The following is an 18,651-nucleotide window of genomic DNA, read 5'->3' as shown; positions in this document are numbered from 1 at the left end:
TTCTGTAAGTGAATGCATGTTTTTGGTATTGTACTGATAACGTTGTCAGCAGAAGTTCAGGTTGCTGACGGAACTCGGGCTTAAAAAAAAGCATGCATGAGGTGGTGGTAACAGAGCTGATCCACACCTCAAAGGTCAAACAGAAGTCTCATTGCACGTGTGCTGTTCACAGATAAGTTAACTTCCTTGTCCAATGTGAGTAGGGAAGAGGGGGGAGATACCAAAGTGAGTTATCAGAGCATTGAGATGTATCAGGTAACCTTTAGTTTCCCTCATAAATCTGTGTTGTGAGTTGGATCTTGACGCTTCCTCTCAGTGAACACAGCAAACTCAAATTGTATAAGCGGCCATTGGATGCGAGCTTTGACCCTAGAAGATGTTTGAGAACAACTAAAGTGTAGTAAATGTATTCCAGCCAGTACCCAGGGTTTTAAACGACACCTCACTAGAATGATAAAAACAAAAACCCCTGCCACATGACAACATCTGCTCAGATGTTGATCACAATATTTTTGAGCATCTTAAGGATACAACTGAACCAGCCCGGGTCAGAGAGGTACCACCGCTAAAGCCCACAGATCCAGAGGTCTAACCTCCAACATCCTAATGCAAAGCAACCAGTTTCAGAGATCTGCTGTCCACTCAACGACTGGCTACAGCTGTTTTAGAGTTATGGAGAAGGTTTTAATATTGTGGCTGATCTCTCTTAATTATTTTCTACATTAAATAGTGTTAAAAGTAGTTATTGTTGCTTTTGAATTTTTACTTCTATTTACTTTTTTTCCCACTACAATTCATATTTTTTTCAACTACGGTGGTCATGTAGAGGTTCACATTTCTAGTTTTTAGACTTTCAATTAAGCTTAGTATTTCTGTCAAATAACTAACAGATCTTTGGCTTGCTGGGACATGTTCTAGAAAAACTGCATCATTGTGCTTTGGTCGCAGCTGGACTTGGATACGCAGTAGAATCATTTACTGATTTCTTCATGGTAGTGCTCACCAAACCCACTGTCGCCTTATAGATGTGGAATGCCCCGTGCCTCATTTTAAGGATAAAGGTCATCACTCATAACAACTTCCTATTGATTTGGAGTAATACACTGGGTACATGGACACATGGATTCAAATTATTTATACTTTTACATTTTTATTTTATGGTCCTGCTATTTTAAAATCAGGAGTGTTTGGATTGCACTGTCATACAGGGATGATTATTAGGCTTCCAACATTGGGAGAAAGAAAAACCGCCCAAATATTTTGTTTTCCTGCATTTTTTTAAGGAAGGTACTGTAGATAAGATCAGATTCTTAGAGTGGTCAGGAAATAAGAACAACAAAAGGAAAAAAGATCTTCAATCGTGAATTTACGCTTCATTAAAAAAGCAGTGATGCTGAACTGATCCGCTAGGTGGTGCCAGAGGTCCGGGTATGAGGACATGTTTTCAGTAAAAGAGCCATTTTTCAAAGACCAGTGTGATGGAAACTGGGCCCTGTCCGCTGGACGTTACTGAAGAGCACTATGAAATGTAATGGGTCCATGCTCGGCCTTGTGGCCCCGGCCTTGCAAAGCTTTAGATTACTGGTTTTTGGACCCCCAATGGACTTCAGGCTAGAAATCCTCCAGAAAGGTAATATTTTTCATAGTGAACTTCAAGACTGCAGCCAGTCGTCAGGTGTATTTGTAAAACATCTGAATATTTGAAATCTGTCTGTGCATAAAATGTCAGAAAGAAACGAAAAACAGGGATTATTATTCTTTTAGTGCCAAATGAACCTATTTAGACATCTTTAGTTGTCTGACTAACTTTCAGAAACTTCCAAATGTGGAGTTTATACCACAGAAACATGCAAAATGATCAAATATTCACATTTAAGAAACTAATTTTCTGTCAAATAACTAATCAGCTAATTTATTCAGCTCTAGAGTAATCCCTGGTGCCTAGGTGTCGGTGAAAATATTACAATTTTCATGCATTGTAAGCAAGGGGCAAGAAAAAAAAAAGCAATACATTATTGTAATCATATTATTTGTCTAAAGAAACACTGTTCATAAAATCATTGCCCAATTTGTTATTATTCATCAAACAATTGTATCACTTTAGTTCAGGCCTTTTCTGTTGTGAGTGGCTGTGTGCAGACAGGAATAGGACCCAAGGTGCAGACTCCGGAGACAGATGTGAACTCAAAACAACTTTAATGTTAAACTCAAATATAACATAACTGGAAAAATCAAAATAAACTTACACCGGCAGACTGACAGAACACACAGCTAAGTAAACGGTAGATCACAACACAGACACAAAGAAACACAGGGCTTAAATACACAGAGGAGCAATCAGGGAATGGGTAACAGGAGGGAAACACAGCTGGGGCAAATCAGAACTGACGAGACAAGGAAGCGTAAACTGAACACACTGAGATAAGACAGAGACCTTCAAAGTAAAACAGGAAACACAAAACACAGACTGAACAAAAGACACAGACTCACATGCAGGCACTACAGTGGGACCAGGGCAGACACAGACTGACTGGACACGGGGATATAGCAACTAAGGATACACAGAGATGCGAACTAGACAAGGGAATACAGCTGACAAGGGAGACAGAGCAACTAGAGAAGACAGAGACATAAACCATAAGACAGAACTCAAAGAAACCAAAGACTAGAAATGATAAATAATATAATAAACTCAAAAACCCTGGGTCAACGACCCAAGCATCCTAACATTTTCGTGTGTGCTTTTGCCATAATTGTGACTTTAGATCAAAGTACTGTGGATTTGCTTTGCAGAAAGGACAAGATTGAGATTGCAAAATTGCAGTGATCAGGTGTAACATATGAACACGCGAGGTTTCATACTGTTAATGTGCCACATTACTTTTCTTAGGGAGTTAATAAGTAATGCATGAGCAATACTTTGCAATCCCAACGCAGTTACATTTACTTAATAACTGGTGAAGCTTTAGGAAAAGAAAATAGAACATGATTCTGCTGTGCCAAAAATTGTTAAGCAGAAAAGAAGCTTAAGAAGGGTTGTCTCATAGTCTCAATAACTTCCTTTAAAATTAAATTAAAACAATTAATGACTCACTTTAAGAGTGATTAAATGTTATTAAATGTAACTACTACTTAATACTTTCATTAATTTCAATTATCAAGAAATGTGATTTCATGCAAATCACTGAAACTCTCTTTGCTGGATTTAAGGGCATAATCCAGCAGAGTAACAGACAGCTGTGCTGTCGTGGTATGAAAGATCAGTCCTGTTACATCTGAACAGTCAGCAAGGATTATACCAAAGACACAGCATCTATCTGAGGAAGGAGCACAGATTTTATTCAATTACACTGAAACAATGTGGAAGTAATTTTATTTATCATTGGGCGCTGCAGGGCAAGAGATAACATGTAACTGATGACCACTTGTTTTGATAACGCTAATAGGATAAACAACACAATAATCAATATGAGTGTTGTTTCAGATGGTTGGAGCATGACTTGTATGAAAGCAGAAATAAACTGTTTTGGCTTTTGATAAATGTAATTTCATTTTTCTCAAGATTTCTTTCAAGTACACATTTTACAAAGTGCAGAAAATTTAATCATGTTAAAACTTTCAAAGTATAAGAGTGTCAAAACTATGGTGCAGTCTTATGAAAAATCAGCTGTCCCTAAATTAATTACTACATTATATGTACATTTCACAAGCCTCTTCACACTCATTTTCCACTGGTTAGTTTCAAACTGTACAAACCTACTAAATGTCGCTGCACCATTAGAACATAACCAATGTCCTAGAAAGTAAACACTTCAGTATATATGGCTCATAGACTGTATGGTGAGGAGGGAGCTCTGGCTAATAAAGTCCTGTCTGGAAAACAGTAGCAGATCTTGGTATTTTATAACACTTGCTGAGTTGTCTATCAGATTCTGACTGAGATTATTTCTTTTTGCAACCAGAAGAGTGGCCCCTTCAAAATACATTTGCATTTGTTTTACTTTTCAGACCCAGAAGCTATATTCATGCTCAAGAGGAGAGTAAACTAGCCTCTGTAAAAACAAAGCCATTGTATTTTTATAGGTTGTAAAATAATCCCTAAAACAGTAGTTTTAGGTGGATAAAAGGCCTTAAGGTTAGTCATGTTAGAGCAGGTATGACTTTGCTGCATGTATGAATGCACATTAAAATAATACATTCATAAAATAAACTTTAATTCCATTTAACCAATAGTACCAACAACAACATTTGGTTAGTTAGGCAAGAATTAGACATGACATTTTCTATTTCTATTTATTTATTATTTGTTTATTTATTAAAGTATCAGGTTAATGTGGCTAACATGTTGTCTTTTCCACTCCAGTTCAAAATGGGGATGCATTAGCAAGCTAATGCTAATTTGCTAATGCTAACGTTGACTAAGCTAGCTGGCAACAGTAGCTGCATTTTGAAAAAAATAGTATGATGTTAAGGAAGGGTCCATAAAGAGACTCTGTAAGACTTTGTAAAGAAAAGAAAGGTTCACTTAAAGAGGCTCTCAGATACAATTTAACCGTGGTTCCACTGAGCTGATGTGTGTCTAAATTCCTCGAAAGGCATAGCAAAGGTTTGTCTATTAAGACTTTGACTGGAAAGCCCCAACCTGGAAACAGACCTTCATCCAAGTAAGTAGAAGATACGTTACTGACATAATATCACAAACAAAACTGTTAAAAAAAAACTTGGGAGCATTTAAAACAAGAGGTGGGTCATGTGAAAAATAACGTTTTCGCAAGACTCTGTTCCTGTGAAAAACTAAACTCCACCTCATGATTCAGTAACTTGAATGATTTTCTGTATGACTCAGTCTCACGTTGTTGTGGAAGAATTTCACAACAACTCATCAACCTTCACACACCGTGCTGACGGATGTATGAACACCTCTGCTTGGAAGAGCCATACTTGTTCAGTGTTTTTCTAATTTAACTGTCATGAACTTTAACATTTACATAATAACTAAAGACTGTGGATTCTGAGATGTAGCTGCTGGAGTTTTCCAACATCTCTGAGCACTGTACAATCTGACCTTGAGGTGAATTTGCAGGGACATTATGTCAACACACGTCCGACAGCTCGAGACCAGCAAACTGCCAAAACCTCTGCTTTTGTAGAGGCGCTCACACTTGCTGATAATCAGTAAATCAAGTACATTTAATTAGCATATGGATTTCTTAATTTCTGTGGGAGCAGTAGGTAGTAGTAGTTGTTGTATTGCATCTTAGTGCTTCCCTACTGGGTAGATTTCACAAGAACCTGTGCAAATATCCCTTTGTTTTAATTTTTTATTTTTTATCCCTGTCAAACATGACATTTGCACATTCCTCCACTGAGTTTAATATATGCGTTATGTGTTGTGCTACTGAATTTAGTGTCAGAACAGGTAAGAATCACCTTTTATTTAACACAGACACACATACAAAATATACAGCACAGACTTTATAATTGTGATTACATTTGAAAAAGTAACATGAAATTAGGCCTGAAACCGGTCTTCCAAATTAAAGTAGAGAGAAATAAAAAATGAATGCTGAATGTAGAAAAGTTATCACAGAGCGTATTAAAACAGACATGGTTCTACACGTAGTCAAACCTCTGGTTTGTCTGCCTTTCATCCATACTCTGAGCTTTGTAGGAGTCGTTGTAGACGGGCCGGGATCTGGTGTCAGGCCTGTACATCGTGTTCTGGGAGGCAGCTTTGTAGGCCATCCCATCATACCTGAGGGATAGCGTCACATACATCAAACACTGAAAATATAATCTATGTGCGTACTGTATTTTGCCCTATTTTGCAGTTTTCACATCTCTGCTACTTTATTGTTCAGGAACAGAGAGGTTACTGTCCCTACCAATCTTTTTAAAGATCACAAATAGTTATAAATTACCGGTGTTTCTCTGGTGTCATTGCACGGCAGGCTAGGCACATCAAGATGCCACCGATGAACAAGATAGCGCCACCAATCCAACCCACGAAAAGTGCAGGGCCAAAAGTATACCTGAAAGATTATTAAGGTTAAACATTACCAAAATTAATTCAGCAGGTAATATATTACTATATATATATATGCTAATTTCAGTTTATCTTTACCTTGGCGTCAGAGCTCCCGTTAGTCCACCAACATTGCCTGTACTGCTGAATCCACTGGCAAATGTAGTGAACTGAAAACTTTGTACAATCAAATTAGCAAAGGCTGACACCCCAGCAATCCCACAGACACCTGAAAAAAAATCCGAATTAATGCTGGTATTATCGCAAAACCGTTCTTCTTCGATATCACCTGAGCATTGTTAGTGAAGTAACCTGCAAGGAGAAGCATGATCCCAGCCGACAGAGTCATGGTGGCTTTCAAGTTGTCCTCCATGTTCCCCATTTTCAAGCACTTCAGCGAGAATATGGCGATCAGTAAGCCGATAGCGCCAAGGACGATCCCAACAATCATCAAGGCTCGGACGGCTTGGAGCAGAGCTGAAAATCAAAGTTATGACATTTAGCATATGTTTAGGATATATCTGTTTGTGAGATTGGTATTACCTTGTAGATACTTTAAGATTTATCAAAAAGAAAATGAAAAAAGAAAAAGAAAATGCTGCCAATTAACTCAATGAGTTTAAATAAATAAAAGATATACAATATTCAAACAACCCAAACTTAAATATATTTCAAATGAGTAGAAAATTGAAATGTATTATAATACATAAGTTCAAATTTTAGGTTTAAATATTTCTGGAGTGTTGCAAGTTAAGCATGCATGTTAAAATATCTTCTTTTTATGGTTAATGTACTGCGCTGTATGTTTTAGAAGGCAACACTGTGCCTTGTACAGCTTCAGTTATTATGTACTAAAGGTAATATATACAAAAAATGTGATTATGATTTGACTACGCAACATTATATTAAAAGGTTTAAATTAACTTTTACTCAGCATCATTTATATTCATCCAGTCATAATCAGCTCTTTTTAAAAACCACTTGAAGTTTTGACAATACATTTCGCTAATTATATTTTTGTACTTTTACTTCTGAGTACTTCTTTGATCATGGCCACCATAATACAAATCACACACTAGAAACTAATTATAACTGTAAGGTAGCAGCTTCAATAGTTCAATATATTTTGTCACAGGAAAACGGCAGGTCGGCCATCATTAAAAGTTTCCGCTGAAGATAATATCTGGCATGAAAGAGACAAGAGATATCGTCATTAGAAACTGAACTTGCTTTTATTTTCGTAATTAGTTTGAAACCGTGGTTAAAATGAGTAAAATGTAATACAAAAAGAGATCAAGGTGTTTTACAGCATAATACAATCAACTATTATGCAAGGATTTCTACCTTCTTCTACATATATTATGGAAATATATGAATCCATAGACATACAAGAATAACTGGGCTGAATTACAAGTTTAGCAGTAGTTCTAAAAAGTCTCTGAAAGGGGATCAAAATCCCCGGCAATAATAAATATATTAGTTTTACTGATGCACATGTGCATCATGAATAGAGGCAGGAAAAGCCCGACACTCACGGCATTCACTTTCAATTAAAATGTTTTAAAAAGGGAGAAAAAAAAGCACATTACAGTTATTTCCCAGCACTCATAAATCAAAGCAGCGTGTGGTGAAACACACTGAACTAAATGCCATCTTTCAGCGTCCTCAGATATTGTACCTGTATTATTCTAGATTTAATCCCTTAAGACCTTATATACAATATGCTCTACACTACATTCAGCTGTTAAGTACAGAGTGTGGAAATGTACTTTACATTGTGTGACACTCTGCTAAAGCTTGTGCTTGCTCAGCTAAGCTTTGGATGTCTCATCAAATTTCTATTTGATTCCGGAGAGACACCATCTTTTCTGCAGTCGACTGCATTTTTATTCCAGGGCTGGTCGGAAAAGTGGCAGGGGGTGGAAATGGGGGGGAAAATCTGCCCTAAAACCTCCCAAATATTCTAAAGTACCTTCCGAGGTCCTTTAGAAAATGTTCTCCTTAATCCGACATGTCGAGAAATATTTGATAAATGTCTTTTTCTCTTGGAGTGTAATTCTCTTACCTGGCAGGCCAAGTATGGTGAAATAAGGCCGACACTGTGTGGTACCGTACGTCGTCCCTACACACGACTTCCATAAACCAGAATAGGTATAAAAATTTGTTATTACTGTAAAAGATCGGTCTTGTAAGCTCCACTCGTCCATTGTTGTTGCAGCCGATATTAAAAACAGGCCCAATGTCGACAACATGAATCCTATTAACTGGGTCATTGTGGCAGCCATTTTAGATGTTCCACTCAAACTGAGTTACCACCAGAGTCAGACAGTCATGAAATGGCAGTGTTTGACTGCTGCCTGCTGTTATGTAGGCTTCGACATGGAACAGACCTTATCTGATGTTTACCCAAGACTTACTTCCAGGTTCCGGGAAACTGTGGGGAGCACATTTTCCCCTCCTTTCGAAACAGGGTGTGAAAACACACGCCAAACATGGTTCTTTGTATTGTTCTTCTTTCTGAATTAATATTTAAACCACCTACATGTATTGCATAACCCCCCCCCCCCAAAAAAAAGTCAATTTCATTTTTTTGCCATGTCCGTTGGTATTATTGATTTAAAACATACCTGGCAGGCCGAGGATGGTGAAGTATGGTCGACACTCTGTGAAGCCGGAGCTCTGCCTAACACAGGACCTCCACAGGCCCGAGTACGAGTACACGGCTGTCACAACGTTGTCAAAGAGGTCTTGTGTGGCCCACTGGTCCATCCCCGTCGCGGCGATTATTCCCGCTATTCCTATCAAACTCAGAACGAAGCCTAAACCCTGACACAACGTGGCCGCCATGCTGCCGTCTTCTTTCTGCCGCTGGAAACCGTCAAGTGCTCTCAGCTCAGCCTTTCCTCAGCACTGCAGCTGTGTTTGAATATGATATCGTCCAGTATGAAGTCTAAAAGGACTTTACCAGTAACCCCGCGTGTTTGCACTTATGTACAGATTTGGGTGGAGCGTATCAGTATCAGTGTCGATTAATGTTGGTAAGGAGTGTTCGTCGTGTAGAGGGTTGGAAGTCTGTTTGTGAGTTTGTGTAAATGGTCTTTGAAAATCTAAAATGAGGAAATGATGATGGTCTTTTGGTAAATTTGGAGAAGGAGGTCATTCAGCTTCTATACCAGATTTGTTGGGTAGAAATGGTAAACAGACAGGGCCTTATATAGCGCTTTTCTACTCTTTTGGAACACTCAAAGTGCTTTATACAACAATCATCTGAGTGTTCGTTAATCTAAAAAGAAATAAAGTTAGACCACTTCATTTGATTTTAGATTAACAAACACTCAAGGTCATGTTTTAGTCATGCCATGAAATTGATCCTTTTACACTATTTTCTTCTGCTTTAAACACGTCACCACAATAAATGTGTCACAAGAATGACCTACTTCCTGATTCTGAACGAATCTGAACACATAGTGTGCAGACTGGTTTTTTATAACTAAGTCCAATAGGTTCTTTCTACCTGGACTGTTCAGACTTGGTTTGGTCAGATTTGAGTGACAGTAGCTGGAAAATGAGGATCATACGTTGCTGTTTTATAAAAGTAAAGCCAAAGCCAAACAATCCAGAACAATACAAGACAGTCAGATTGTGGGGACTTGGCTCAAGAGGGGCGTGCTCACATTTGGACCTTGAAACTGCACAGTCAGGCATTACACAGCAGACTCTGATTGCAAATGTCAGCACACGCCTCTTGAAAGTTTCAAAAAACAAGCAGTCTTTTAATATTTAATCGTAACGTCATAAGCACTTTCTGCAAAGTTGTTAAGCTAGCCAACATGCTACCATTCAAAACTGACAAGAATCTTTCAGGGACCATTGATCCATCTACTGTTCGCTAAACCCTCAACAGAAATGGTCTCAGTAGAAGGGCGACTGTCACAAAAACAACCTCAAGAATATTTTAAGGAAGAGGAGAGAAAACGCCAAGAGGCCAAATTCCCCAAGAACTAAATTGAAAACCATAGCAACAGGAAGTGATGAGTATATGTGAAACTTTTGGATTGAATCATCACTTACACCATGATGCAGGAAAAGACAAATATTGGAAAAATCCAAATTTACAGTACAAACAATACAAAAGCTGTGTAAACAATTTCATATTGGTGAGATGGGATCCAAAGTATTTAGCTAATGATTACAAAGGTTTCAATGAAGTACGACCCTTTTTTGTTGTAACATAACATCATCTCAGTTTCTGGTCATATTTTTGTCCGAGATATGTTGTTATAGTCACGACATAACAAGAAACAATAACGAGATTGATATCATTAAGACAGTCTTGTAAAGATGAGGACAGTTTTTCTGGTTTAATACGAATCAGATTATTTTTATTCTGTTATGTTATAATTGAATAGATCAGTTTTGAAAAAACTGCAATAAGCTGCCATGTACTTGGACTTGTTTTCTTTCTTTTAAATAACTGACAAAATTAGGTTATTTCAGAACAGGGCATGCGGGTTTAGGCCATGTCCTGAAGATGGGAAGCCCGGCGTGTCAGTAGCTGTGAGATGTATGCTTCTCCCACTTACTGCCGATTACTTCTGTCTGTCATCCAAGGTAGCACTCAAGCATTTCACTCTGTTGATTCACTCTGAATCTTTCCCCAGGAGAGGTGAACAGAAACAGCGGTCGGAAATAAAGCATTAAAATGTGCTTGCACCCACAACAGTTTTGCTTTCATCAGCTTAGATGATTGCATTAACATGGTACTTTCAAGATTTATTTTGAGCGTAATTCTTCACTAAACTGTATGTTAGACTTGTAAAAATGATTTCAGTTTAGAAGCACAACATCTGCAGATTAAATATTGTTCTATGCCTCTGCCAGGCTGTTAAACGATACTGGATGACAGCATTGTTGGGGTGGGTGCTGCGTATCGTTGTGGCACCAGCAGCCAGTCAGGCGAAAGTAAATACTGATACGATTGTAGTGAACTGAAACCAATTTGCCTGTGGCTGATATGTCGGGGAGAACATTTGAGACACCGGGACTGAATCGAAACTGGGTTGGGGCCTTGTTCGGAGTAAAAACACAGCCTCTGCCGCTCAGTATTCACACATTTATATATAATTTCTTTACTTTTTCATCTTTTCATTTGACATTAAAACTGCTGTTGCCATGATTTCGTAATTTCAAAATAACCTAAACACAGTTTCAGCCCTTAGTCTCAGTGCAAGCACACAATTAATACACAAACTAAAATAAAGGAAATTAAACCTAATAAAATACAAGAGAAGAACATTGTTAAAAAACATTAAACTACACCGCCTCTCTGGCCTCTTTTCCCACACAAAAATTACTCCTGAAAGTTTTCTGAAAACAAGTCTAATGGCCCACCCAGTGAAATGTACCCTTACATAGGCGGCCAGATTTGATTAACATCCTTTGAAATACCAGCAGCTAGTAACAGGGTGTACTAATGATTTTTGCTGTCTGCTGGGCAAAGCCATTTATCCCCCAGCAGGCCAAACCTTAAGCAAATAACTTCTCTAGCTTCTGCTAGAACCACTGTTTACTTATCACGAGCTGCCCATGAAAATGCACATAAAAAGAGAAGGTACTTCACAGAGATTTGTTCACTGAAGGTGTTTGTTCTGCTGTGAATAAGACTGTAAGAAACAGCTGACATTGCCTCCACATGTCAGTAGGTCTGCAGCCACAAACTCTCACTGTACCACTCAATACTCAATACTCAATACTCAAAACCTAAACATCTACATTAATGCACAAAATGTTGATATTTTCCTTTGATCCATATATAGCTAAGCAGACAAAAGAGTAATTAAGAAACATGCATTTTCTCACAAAATAATAAGCTGTAAAAATCATCATACCAACAACTTGGAAATAAAATACCGGCTTATTACTATAACATATTTGTGTCCAATACTCCTTTTAGCCGTGTTTGGGTTATAGCAACTTGGGGAAATGTCTGAGGGGTTTAATGGCCAGCTACAAACTTCTTCTGGATTGAAACAGGGATGGAAACCTTTCAAATGTCGGAGTCGAAGCCAACTAGACTTGTTTTATAGCTTCATGAAGATGTTTCATCTCTCATCTAAGAGGCTTCTTCACCTCTAAGAGCCGAAGTGAAGGAACAGGTATTTAACACCTATGCATTTCAACCTTGGAGGTAGTCCTGAGACATGTCACATGATGACCTAGGCTGTCCTCCTGTGAGTTATTAAAGTCGTGAGTGGGGGTTGAATTGCCAGGGAAGGGATCGCAAGACTGAGTTATAGCTGGTCTCAAAGGCCACCACCTCTGTTCATTGATGGTGAACCATCACTACCTCACTGGGAGTGAAATTCTTGGTGCTCCCCATCACCTTTTAGAACTGATAAAGCCTCCCGGATGAGAGTGACACATCCTCATGAACCTGCCTTGAACTCAAGTATTCAGTATTGAGAACTTACACAGACACAGTTGAGAAGGTAGATTAAGAAAACCCACATGTGTCAAAATCTTTTTCAGTAAATTTAGGAACGAGTTGTACTTGAATACCTACTTTAGCACAATGTAGCTAAAGTAGCTCACGTTTACCCATATCTGGACCAATGTTTTTACTCAGCTAGTGCAAATTTGGTCTGAGGTGGTGGGTTGATAGTGTTTTCAGAGTGTGAAGGGCAACAGCTGCACTCCTTATAGACAGTCCTGGCTCCTATGAGAAATGATGGTGAAGACAACAAGCTGCAACTCTCCTGGGAAGAGTCCTCCCTGGTGAAAGTAAACGTCTCTCCGTCTAGCTGCAGTTGCTGTTAGCATTGCAAATCCTTGTTTGGAAAGACATGTTCGTGATTCTGTGAATACAAGAGGTTTTCTTGTGGTGCATAAAAGTCTCAAAAGATCATCAGAACTCATACTCTGTTGACTGTGAATGTTTTTCACTGGTTTTTGCCTGGATTCAAATATTTAGTTGAGGAGTTTCAAAACTTGTATAATGACTCTTTGTTGATGCAGTGGATATATCTCATGTAGGAGGGGATACAGCACAATCTGCTGCTGTCATTTTCTATAACTTTTTTTTTAAAGGAAAAAAAAAGAGAGAAAGTTTGGAGACAAACCTTGAAAGAAAATTTCCACACCAACTTCTATTTTGAACTCCAGTCAAGAGCTCCATTACCACTCAGGCTACAATAAGAAAACACTAGAAAGAGATGTGCTGAAATGATGAAAGGCTGTCTCAGAAAATGGTAGAAAAATGGCCCATTTACTGTCCTCCACCTTTTGGGAGTCTAAATGGATTTTTATTCAGCAATCAGTGCACTGCCTCCTGACGAACACTAGAGGGCAGAGTGAGTGCAGAGAACAGAGGCTGCGATCACAGCAGGGAGCTAACTTGCAGGGAGTGTGATAAGGAGGGCTTTCACGTTACAGGGCCTGGAGTGCTGTTTCTCTGAGGGCATCGAGAACTTCAACAAAATATGAGCAGGTCAGAAGGAGGACAATCAGCATTTCGGTGCATTTTCCCTCCGGTGAATAAGGCGGCGCATGAGCGAAATCAGTATGAATTAACAGTGTTGGTTAAAAAAAGAAAAAAAGCAGCTTTAACAGGAGCCAGAAGGCAGTGTGAGTGGTCTAGCTGTGGTAAATGAGTAACACTCACCCACTTCAAACATCCTAACAATGAACGCTACCTGGGCAGCCAGGGAGATGAGCACAGCCCCCACAAATCTGCTACATTTGAAGAATGATAGAAAACTTCAAAAATCCCTGAGCAATTAACCAATCACAGTCCAGCAGGACAGTGTGACAGAGTGCACACATCATTGGTCGACAGGCTCACATCCGTTATGCTTTCAGTGGGGCGAGATCTAAATTAGAGAGCCAATTAACTCTGCTAATAGCCCTCTCCTATTTAATCTGGAAGACAATGGAGATTGAAGAAGAAGCTTTTACAATATCCTCTTTCTGCCACGATTCTGAGGGCCCGCGTTTGCCTCCTTGTTTTCACTTCAATTAGCCCAGTGCTTTCTATGATTAAGTACCTATAATTATTTTTCAATTAAGGCTTTGATCTGGTGTGTACTGTATACAGCTCCTTAGCGTGCTTGGAAGAATGAGGATGAAACAGTAAATTTGTTCTCTTCTGTGTTGTGTTGATGAGGGTGCAAGTGAGATTAAGCTGCTGAGAGCGAGTGCAGCCCCAGAACTCGATCAAGATTCTCACCAGCGTTAAACTTTCTTTGGTTCTTGTTCTTTGTTGGCATTTACGGAAGTAATGTAGCGTTTATTTATTTTTCCATGCTGGAAAAAGTGGAAATGGGGGAAAAATCAAATTCCCACAACACCATTATTGAAAAAAAAAAAAATACGATTTATAAGCTGTTGGTGGAGAATGTTTTCTCAAAAAGGAGTAGAAGCAAGCAAAAAAAACCCAAAAACAGAATACAGCCAACCAGATAGCTCCAGAAATAAGCTTGAAATTATTCAAAGTAAAAGTATTGCAAGTTTTTTTATTTGTTCCACAGAAACATTTGAGACCTGTGAATATGTGTAGGTTGTAGCAGCTCCCATGCATAGACTTACCTGAGTACCACCTTGTGTTAATTTGATTACTACTATCAATAATTCCAATTTTATAGAAACTTCATGGCTCAACCAGTTCAAATTTTTAAGGCATATGCAAAACAAAATAGCTCATTTAAGGGGAGCTATCTGCTTATCCAAAATCAAATACAGCAAAATCCAAAAGGTCAGAGGTCAGGTTAAAGGTGACAGTGCCACAGAAAGGAAAGCCGATCTATAACCACAAGATAAAGTAAGGGAAGTTACTTTATCTTGTGGTTCTAAAATCACTTCAGCATATTTCTTTTAAATTTTCATTATAAAATATGATTCATACTTTTTATTAATGATTAAGTACTAGTACATGAGTCAGGTATCAGATTAAATAAGAAATCATGACAAAACTCTAGCCTTTATGCGAGTGGTAGATAGGTACAAAACCATTATAATAAGAAGCAGTTTTATGGTTAAAGGATGTGTATAACATGGTAACTGGTAGGTAATAAAAACAAATAGGTTATTATTACAGTCATTTTATGCACTTCCTTGGATGCACGTTCTGTAACAAGCTATTTTTCAGGTAAAATTTTAACCTGTAAAGTAGCTAACCACTGTATAATATTTCCTTCTGAAATCTGGAGACTTTAAGTATGAAGTTGTATGAATGTTTTTAAACTAAAGCACTGTCTGTCTTAGTTTCCTGAAAGACCACAGTGTGCTCTTTGGTGTTGCATTATAGGCAGAGGTAAAGATCAATAAAGATGTCAGCAAAACAAAACAAAAAACAAGAAGAAGTGCTTGATCCGCTCATGCACAACACGGCGCTTAATAACACTTATTATAATTCCTCTGTTTACCTATAGCTACCTGACCCAGGAGGTTGATCAAAAGCGGCGTGATGTGCAGGGTAAAATGACAGTCTGGGTTAATTATCTGTAAAGCCGCTGGGATTAGAGGCATTCGCAGTAAAATGCAACCCTCGGGGTGGTGAAAAGGTAAAACGCGTTTTCTGAAGGGAAAGCCCAGGATCTACTCTTAAACACACTCGCCCAAACAGAGAAGCTGTGTTAGAATGACTGGATTTTATCTCAGCATAAACCAAAGATAGCACCATGCATTCATTGTGTGATATTGTATTTATTTATTTATTGCAAAAGTAATTAAAGCATCCTTAAAAATATTTTGTTTCATTGCAATGCTGCCCTGCAAGAGGGTCATGCAGTGCATGCCGAAACTCACCAGCATCTGTTATTATAGTAAGTAGAGTTTATTGATGGAGATGATGATCCAACATATTAGTAATTGTTACTAATTAGTTAAAATTTGCAGTAGCCAGTCACTGAAGAATTCAAGATGTGCACATTCGTTTTCTATATAAGTAACACAAGGCTTAGTTATATACGCACAGAATAAAACCAGTGCAGCTGGTAACATCATCACTAAATGTCTCCTTATTTCACATCATTTAAAATGCAAGCGCCTCTTCAGATGAAAAAATAAAAGTTTACATGTTGTTTAACAGTTCCTTAAACACAGTCCTCCCCTAAAAGTACACAGGAATCTCACAAGTAATAATTTAAGATCTTAAGACGTGTCTGAGGGAAGAGTTAATACACGGACAAGGCAGCATGCACGCTGCCAGTGCAGCCAGTCAGAATAAAATGCAAATGAGGGAAAATCTTACATGGATTTAACAAGAGCAAGAACAGTTTTTCCCAACCAAAATCCATCGCTTACACAACATTTCAAGTTATTGATACATAACTGAGGGAGACCCTGAGTTCATAGCTGCGAAGCTCTGAGCACTCCAACTCAGCTCTCTGCTTCTTTGAAATGTTGCTTCATCTTAAGAACGTTTACATTACCTGACTGAGGATGCTAAGGGTTAAAGGTGTCATCGTTAACTTCAGCTTGAATTGACCTGTTTTTCTTTTCTTGCTGGTTTTGTTTTCTCCTCCGAGCAGGTAGTTGATGTAGATTTGAACTAAATTTAAGCTTTTGCTAAAGTGCCTGAAGTTTTATTTTTGAATCCTTGGGAGCAGAGATCCATTCATCTATACGGAAATCATTTCCTAATAGATTTAAAGAGAAAGAAAAACTTTGACTAAAATTCTAGCAGTAAGAAAACACTCAACACAAGCAAGATCGAAAAAAAAGAACATCAATGGCATTTATGAGCACGTCAACCTCTTATTCTTACATTCAGGCCTACTTCCCGTGTTTCAAACTTTTCTTCTTGCTAACTGAGGGTGAGAAACTGAAATCCGCTGAGAGATGAGTAATTAACTCCTTTACTGTAATTAAAACACTAAAGTCTCTAAAGGGTGTCAGGCTCCTAATGAGATGTGACATTTTAGAGTCTCTGCGTACCCAAAACTGTACTGTCACCATGCACTACGTAAGGGAGAGGAAGTGTTCGCAGCTGGGCAAGGAGAGAAAAAAAAAAGAAAAAAATAAATAAAAGAAGAGTGGAAGTAAGAGGAAGATGGGACGCTTTCATTACCCTAGAAGGGTAGAGAGAGGAGGAAATAATGAAATATCAGGCCTTTGTGAAAAATAGAAAAATAAAAATGGGAGGTGCAGGTAGCGAGGAGGAGGGGGAGAAAGGAGGGGAGGCAGGAATTGTGTCTGAAACATTTTGTATGACCTCCTCCCTCGCCCATCCATCAGGCAGGCTGGCTCATTATTCTAACTAGCCAGTTCTTTTCTTCTGTTGCGGGACGCCATCAGCTGCAATCTGCATGCCAATTATCGGCCAGACCCCCTGATACCCCTGCATGGAAAATGATCTGTCAAGGAAAAAAAAAAAAGAAAGAAAGGAAACGAAAAAGCGAGAAGGCTCGTGCACTGTAGCCCCAATCTCTCTCCACCCGCCCACCCCCATCTCCCTCCTTTTACACTCCATTCCACTCGCTCTGCTTTCCTGTACAGCAGTGACAGGGAGGGCTTCCTAGAAAATTAATCTATGGAAAGAGAAGAAAAAAATTATAAATGTAGCTATTCTCCCACTCCGGCCGCTCAGTTCTCTGGGCTCCGGAGGGCAGGGGAAGTGGAGTTTGTGATAATTGCCAGGGAGAGGGGGGCGATAACAAAGGGACACTCTTCCCCTGAATGTTACACTAAGGGCAAGAGGAGCGGTCATGAAGCAACCATCATGATTTTTACGCTCCCAGGTATGCACTCTTCTTTTCCCCTTTCATTCCCTTCTATTTCATCATCAAATTACAGATGAGATGAGCAGCCATTCCTGATCACTCTCTTGATCTCTTTACTGTGCCGAATAGACAGAAACAAGAATAAAAAAAATCGGATGTCAATGGGCCGTGTTGTAATCGCTAAAACTTCATGAACTCTGCCCCCACCAACAAACAAAGCCTGAATGTGTATAAAGAGAACAACTGACCATTTTGTCGAACCCAGCCTCCCCTTAGGTCCTGTTTCTGCACCTGTCACCTTCATATTCTTGCACAGAACCATTTACATTCATAGCAGTGCAAAAGACTTTATAAGATCTGTGGTTTCTCTCATGTTTAATGTCTGCCTCGTTTTCAGTTGTTTGCTTTCCTATAAATGCTAAAGCTAAATATCTGATTTAAAAGATAGTCAGTTTTATAATTTTGGAGAACACCTGGCAGGTGCATTTAGGATTTTTTTTTATCAACATTTCCACCTAATTAATTTTAAACAAATAAGTTCTTAGATGCTTGATAAAAGATAAACTGAGAAATTCAAATACAGATTTATTTCTGTTTGTTGGACCTGCTGAAGCAAAAACAGGATAGTGTTACACTGAACAAGGCAAATGCCTTTAAAGAACAGTTTAAAGAATGTGGCAACAATGCAGTTAAACACTGTTTAAATCGTTCTATACAACTTTGATCTATCATTTTATATTGTAGGTTAAACTCAAACTCAGCCAGTATTGATCTGTTACAGTGCCAACGCAGAGATGCGTACATCTGAGGAGAACAGAGCATCACCTTACTGCATGTCAGAAAGAACCAAGGTCCAAAGTACCTGGAGGTTTTATTGTCATTCCAACCATGTGCAATGGTACACGTTCC

The 18,651-nt window shown here is 38.6% G+C and overlaps 2 protein-coding genes across 5 annotated transcripts in view; one reads left to right on the top strand and one right to left on the bottom strand.

The window, feature by feature from the left end:
• The first annotated feature begins 4,436 nt into the window (after positions 1 to 4,436).
• LOC143415147 (uncharacterized) overlaps positions 4,437 to 18,651 on the top strand; it is a 68,886-nt gene continuing 54,671 nt past the window's right edge. For all 3 annotated transcript variants that reach the window (XR_013095762.1, XR_013095761.1, XM_076880611.1), the window contains exon 1: positions 4,437 to 4,664. The gene's annotated coding sequence lies outside the window, so the exon portion shown is untranslated. The remainder of the gene's footprint in view (positions 4,665 to 18,651) is intronic.
• LOC101485282 (claudin-18) lies at positions 4,932 to 8,994 on the bottom strand. 2 transcript variants are annotated; one of them, XM_004552869.2, is made up of 5 exons: positions 8,653 to 8,994; positions 6,338 to 6,502; positions 6,125 to 6,254; positions 5,922 to 6,032; positions 4,932 to 5,755 (listed from the first exon to the last, which is right to left on the bottom strand). In XM_004552869.2, the coding sequence occupies exons 1-5, from the start codon at positions 8,870 to 8,872 to the stop codon at positions 5,614 to 5,616; spliced, it is 768 nt and encodes a 255-aa protein (XP_004552926.1). In that variant the 5' UTR covers positions 8,873 to 8,994; the 3' UTR covers positions 4,932 to 5,613. The 2 variants fall into 2 exon arrangements, with proteins under 2 accessions (XP_004552926.1, XP_004552927.1); XM_004552870.3 differs by lacking the exon at positions 8,653 to 8,994 and adding an exon at positions 8,091 to 8,425.

This window comes from Maylandia zebra, linkage group LG23, assembly GCF_041146795.1.
Source record: "Maylandia zebra isolate NMK-2024a linkage group LG23, Mzebra_GT3a, whole genome shotgun sequence".
Taxonomy (NCBI): domain Eukaryota; kingdom Metazoa; phylum Chordata; class Actinopteri; order Cichliformes; family Cichlidae; genus Maylandia; species Maylandia zebra.
This window is presented reverse-complemented; position numbering and strand designations above follow the sequence as displayed.

What these genes read in the sequence shown, in the direction of transcription:
- LOC101485282 (XM_004552869.2), bottom strand. Translation starts at nt 8,872, where the DNA reads ATGGCGGCCACGTTGTGTCAGGGTTTAGGCTTCGTTCTGAGTTTGATA. An exon ending in GATCATGCTTCTCCTTGCAG is followed by an intron (nt 6,255 to 6,337) that starts GTTACTTCACTA and finishes ATTTTTTTTCAG; the next exon opens with GTGTCTGTGGGATTGCTGGG. An exon ending in ATGACACCAGAGAAACACCG is followed by an intron (nt 5,756 to 5,921) that starts GTAATTTATAAC and finishes GCTATCCCTCAG; the next exon opens with GTATGATGGGATGGCCTACA.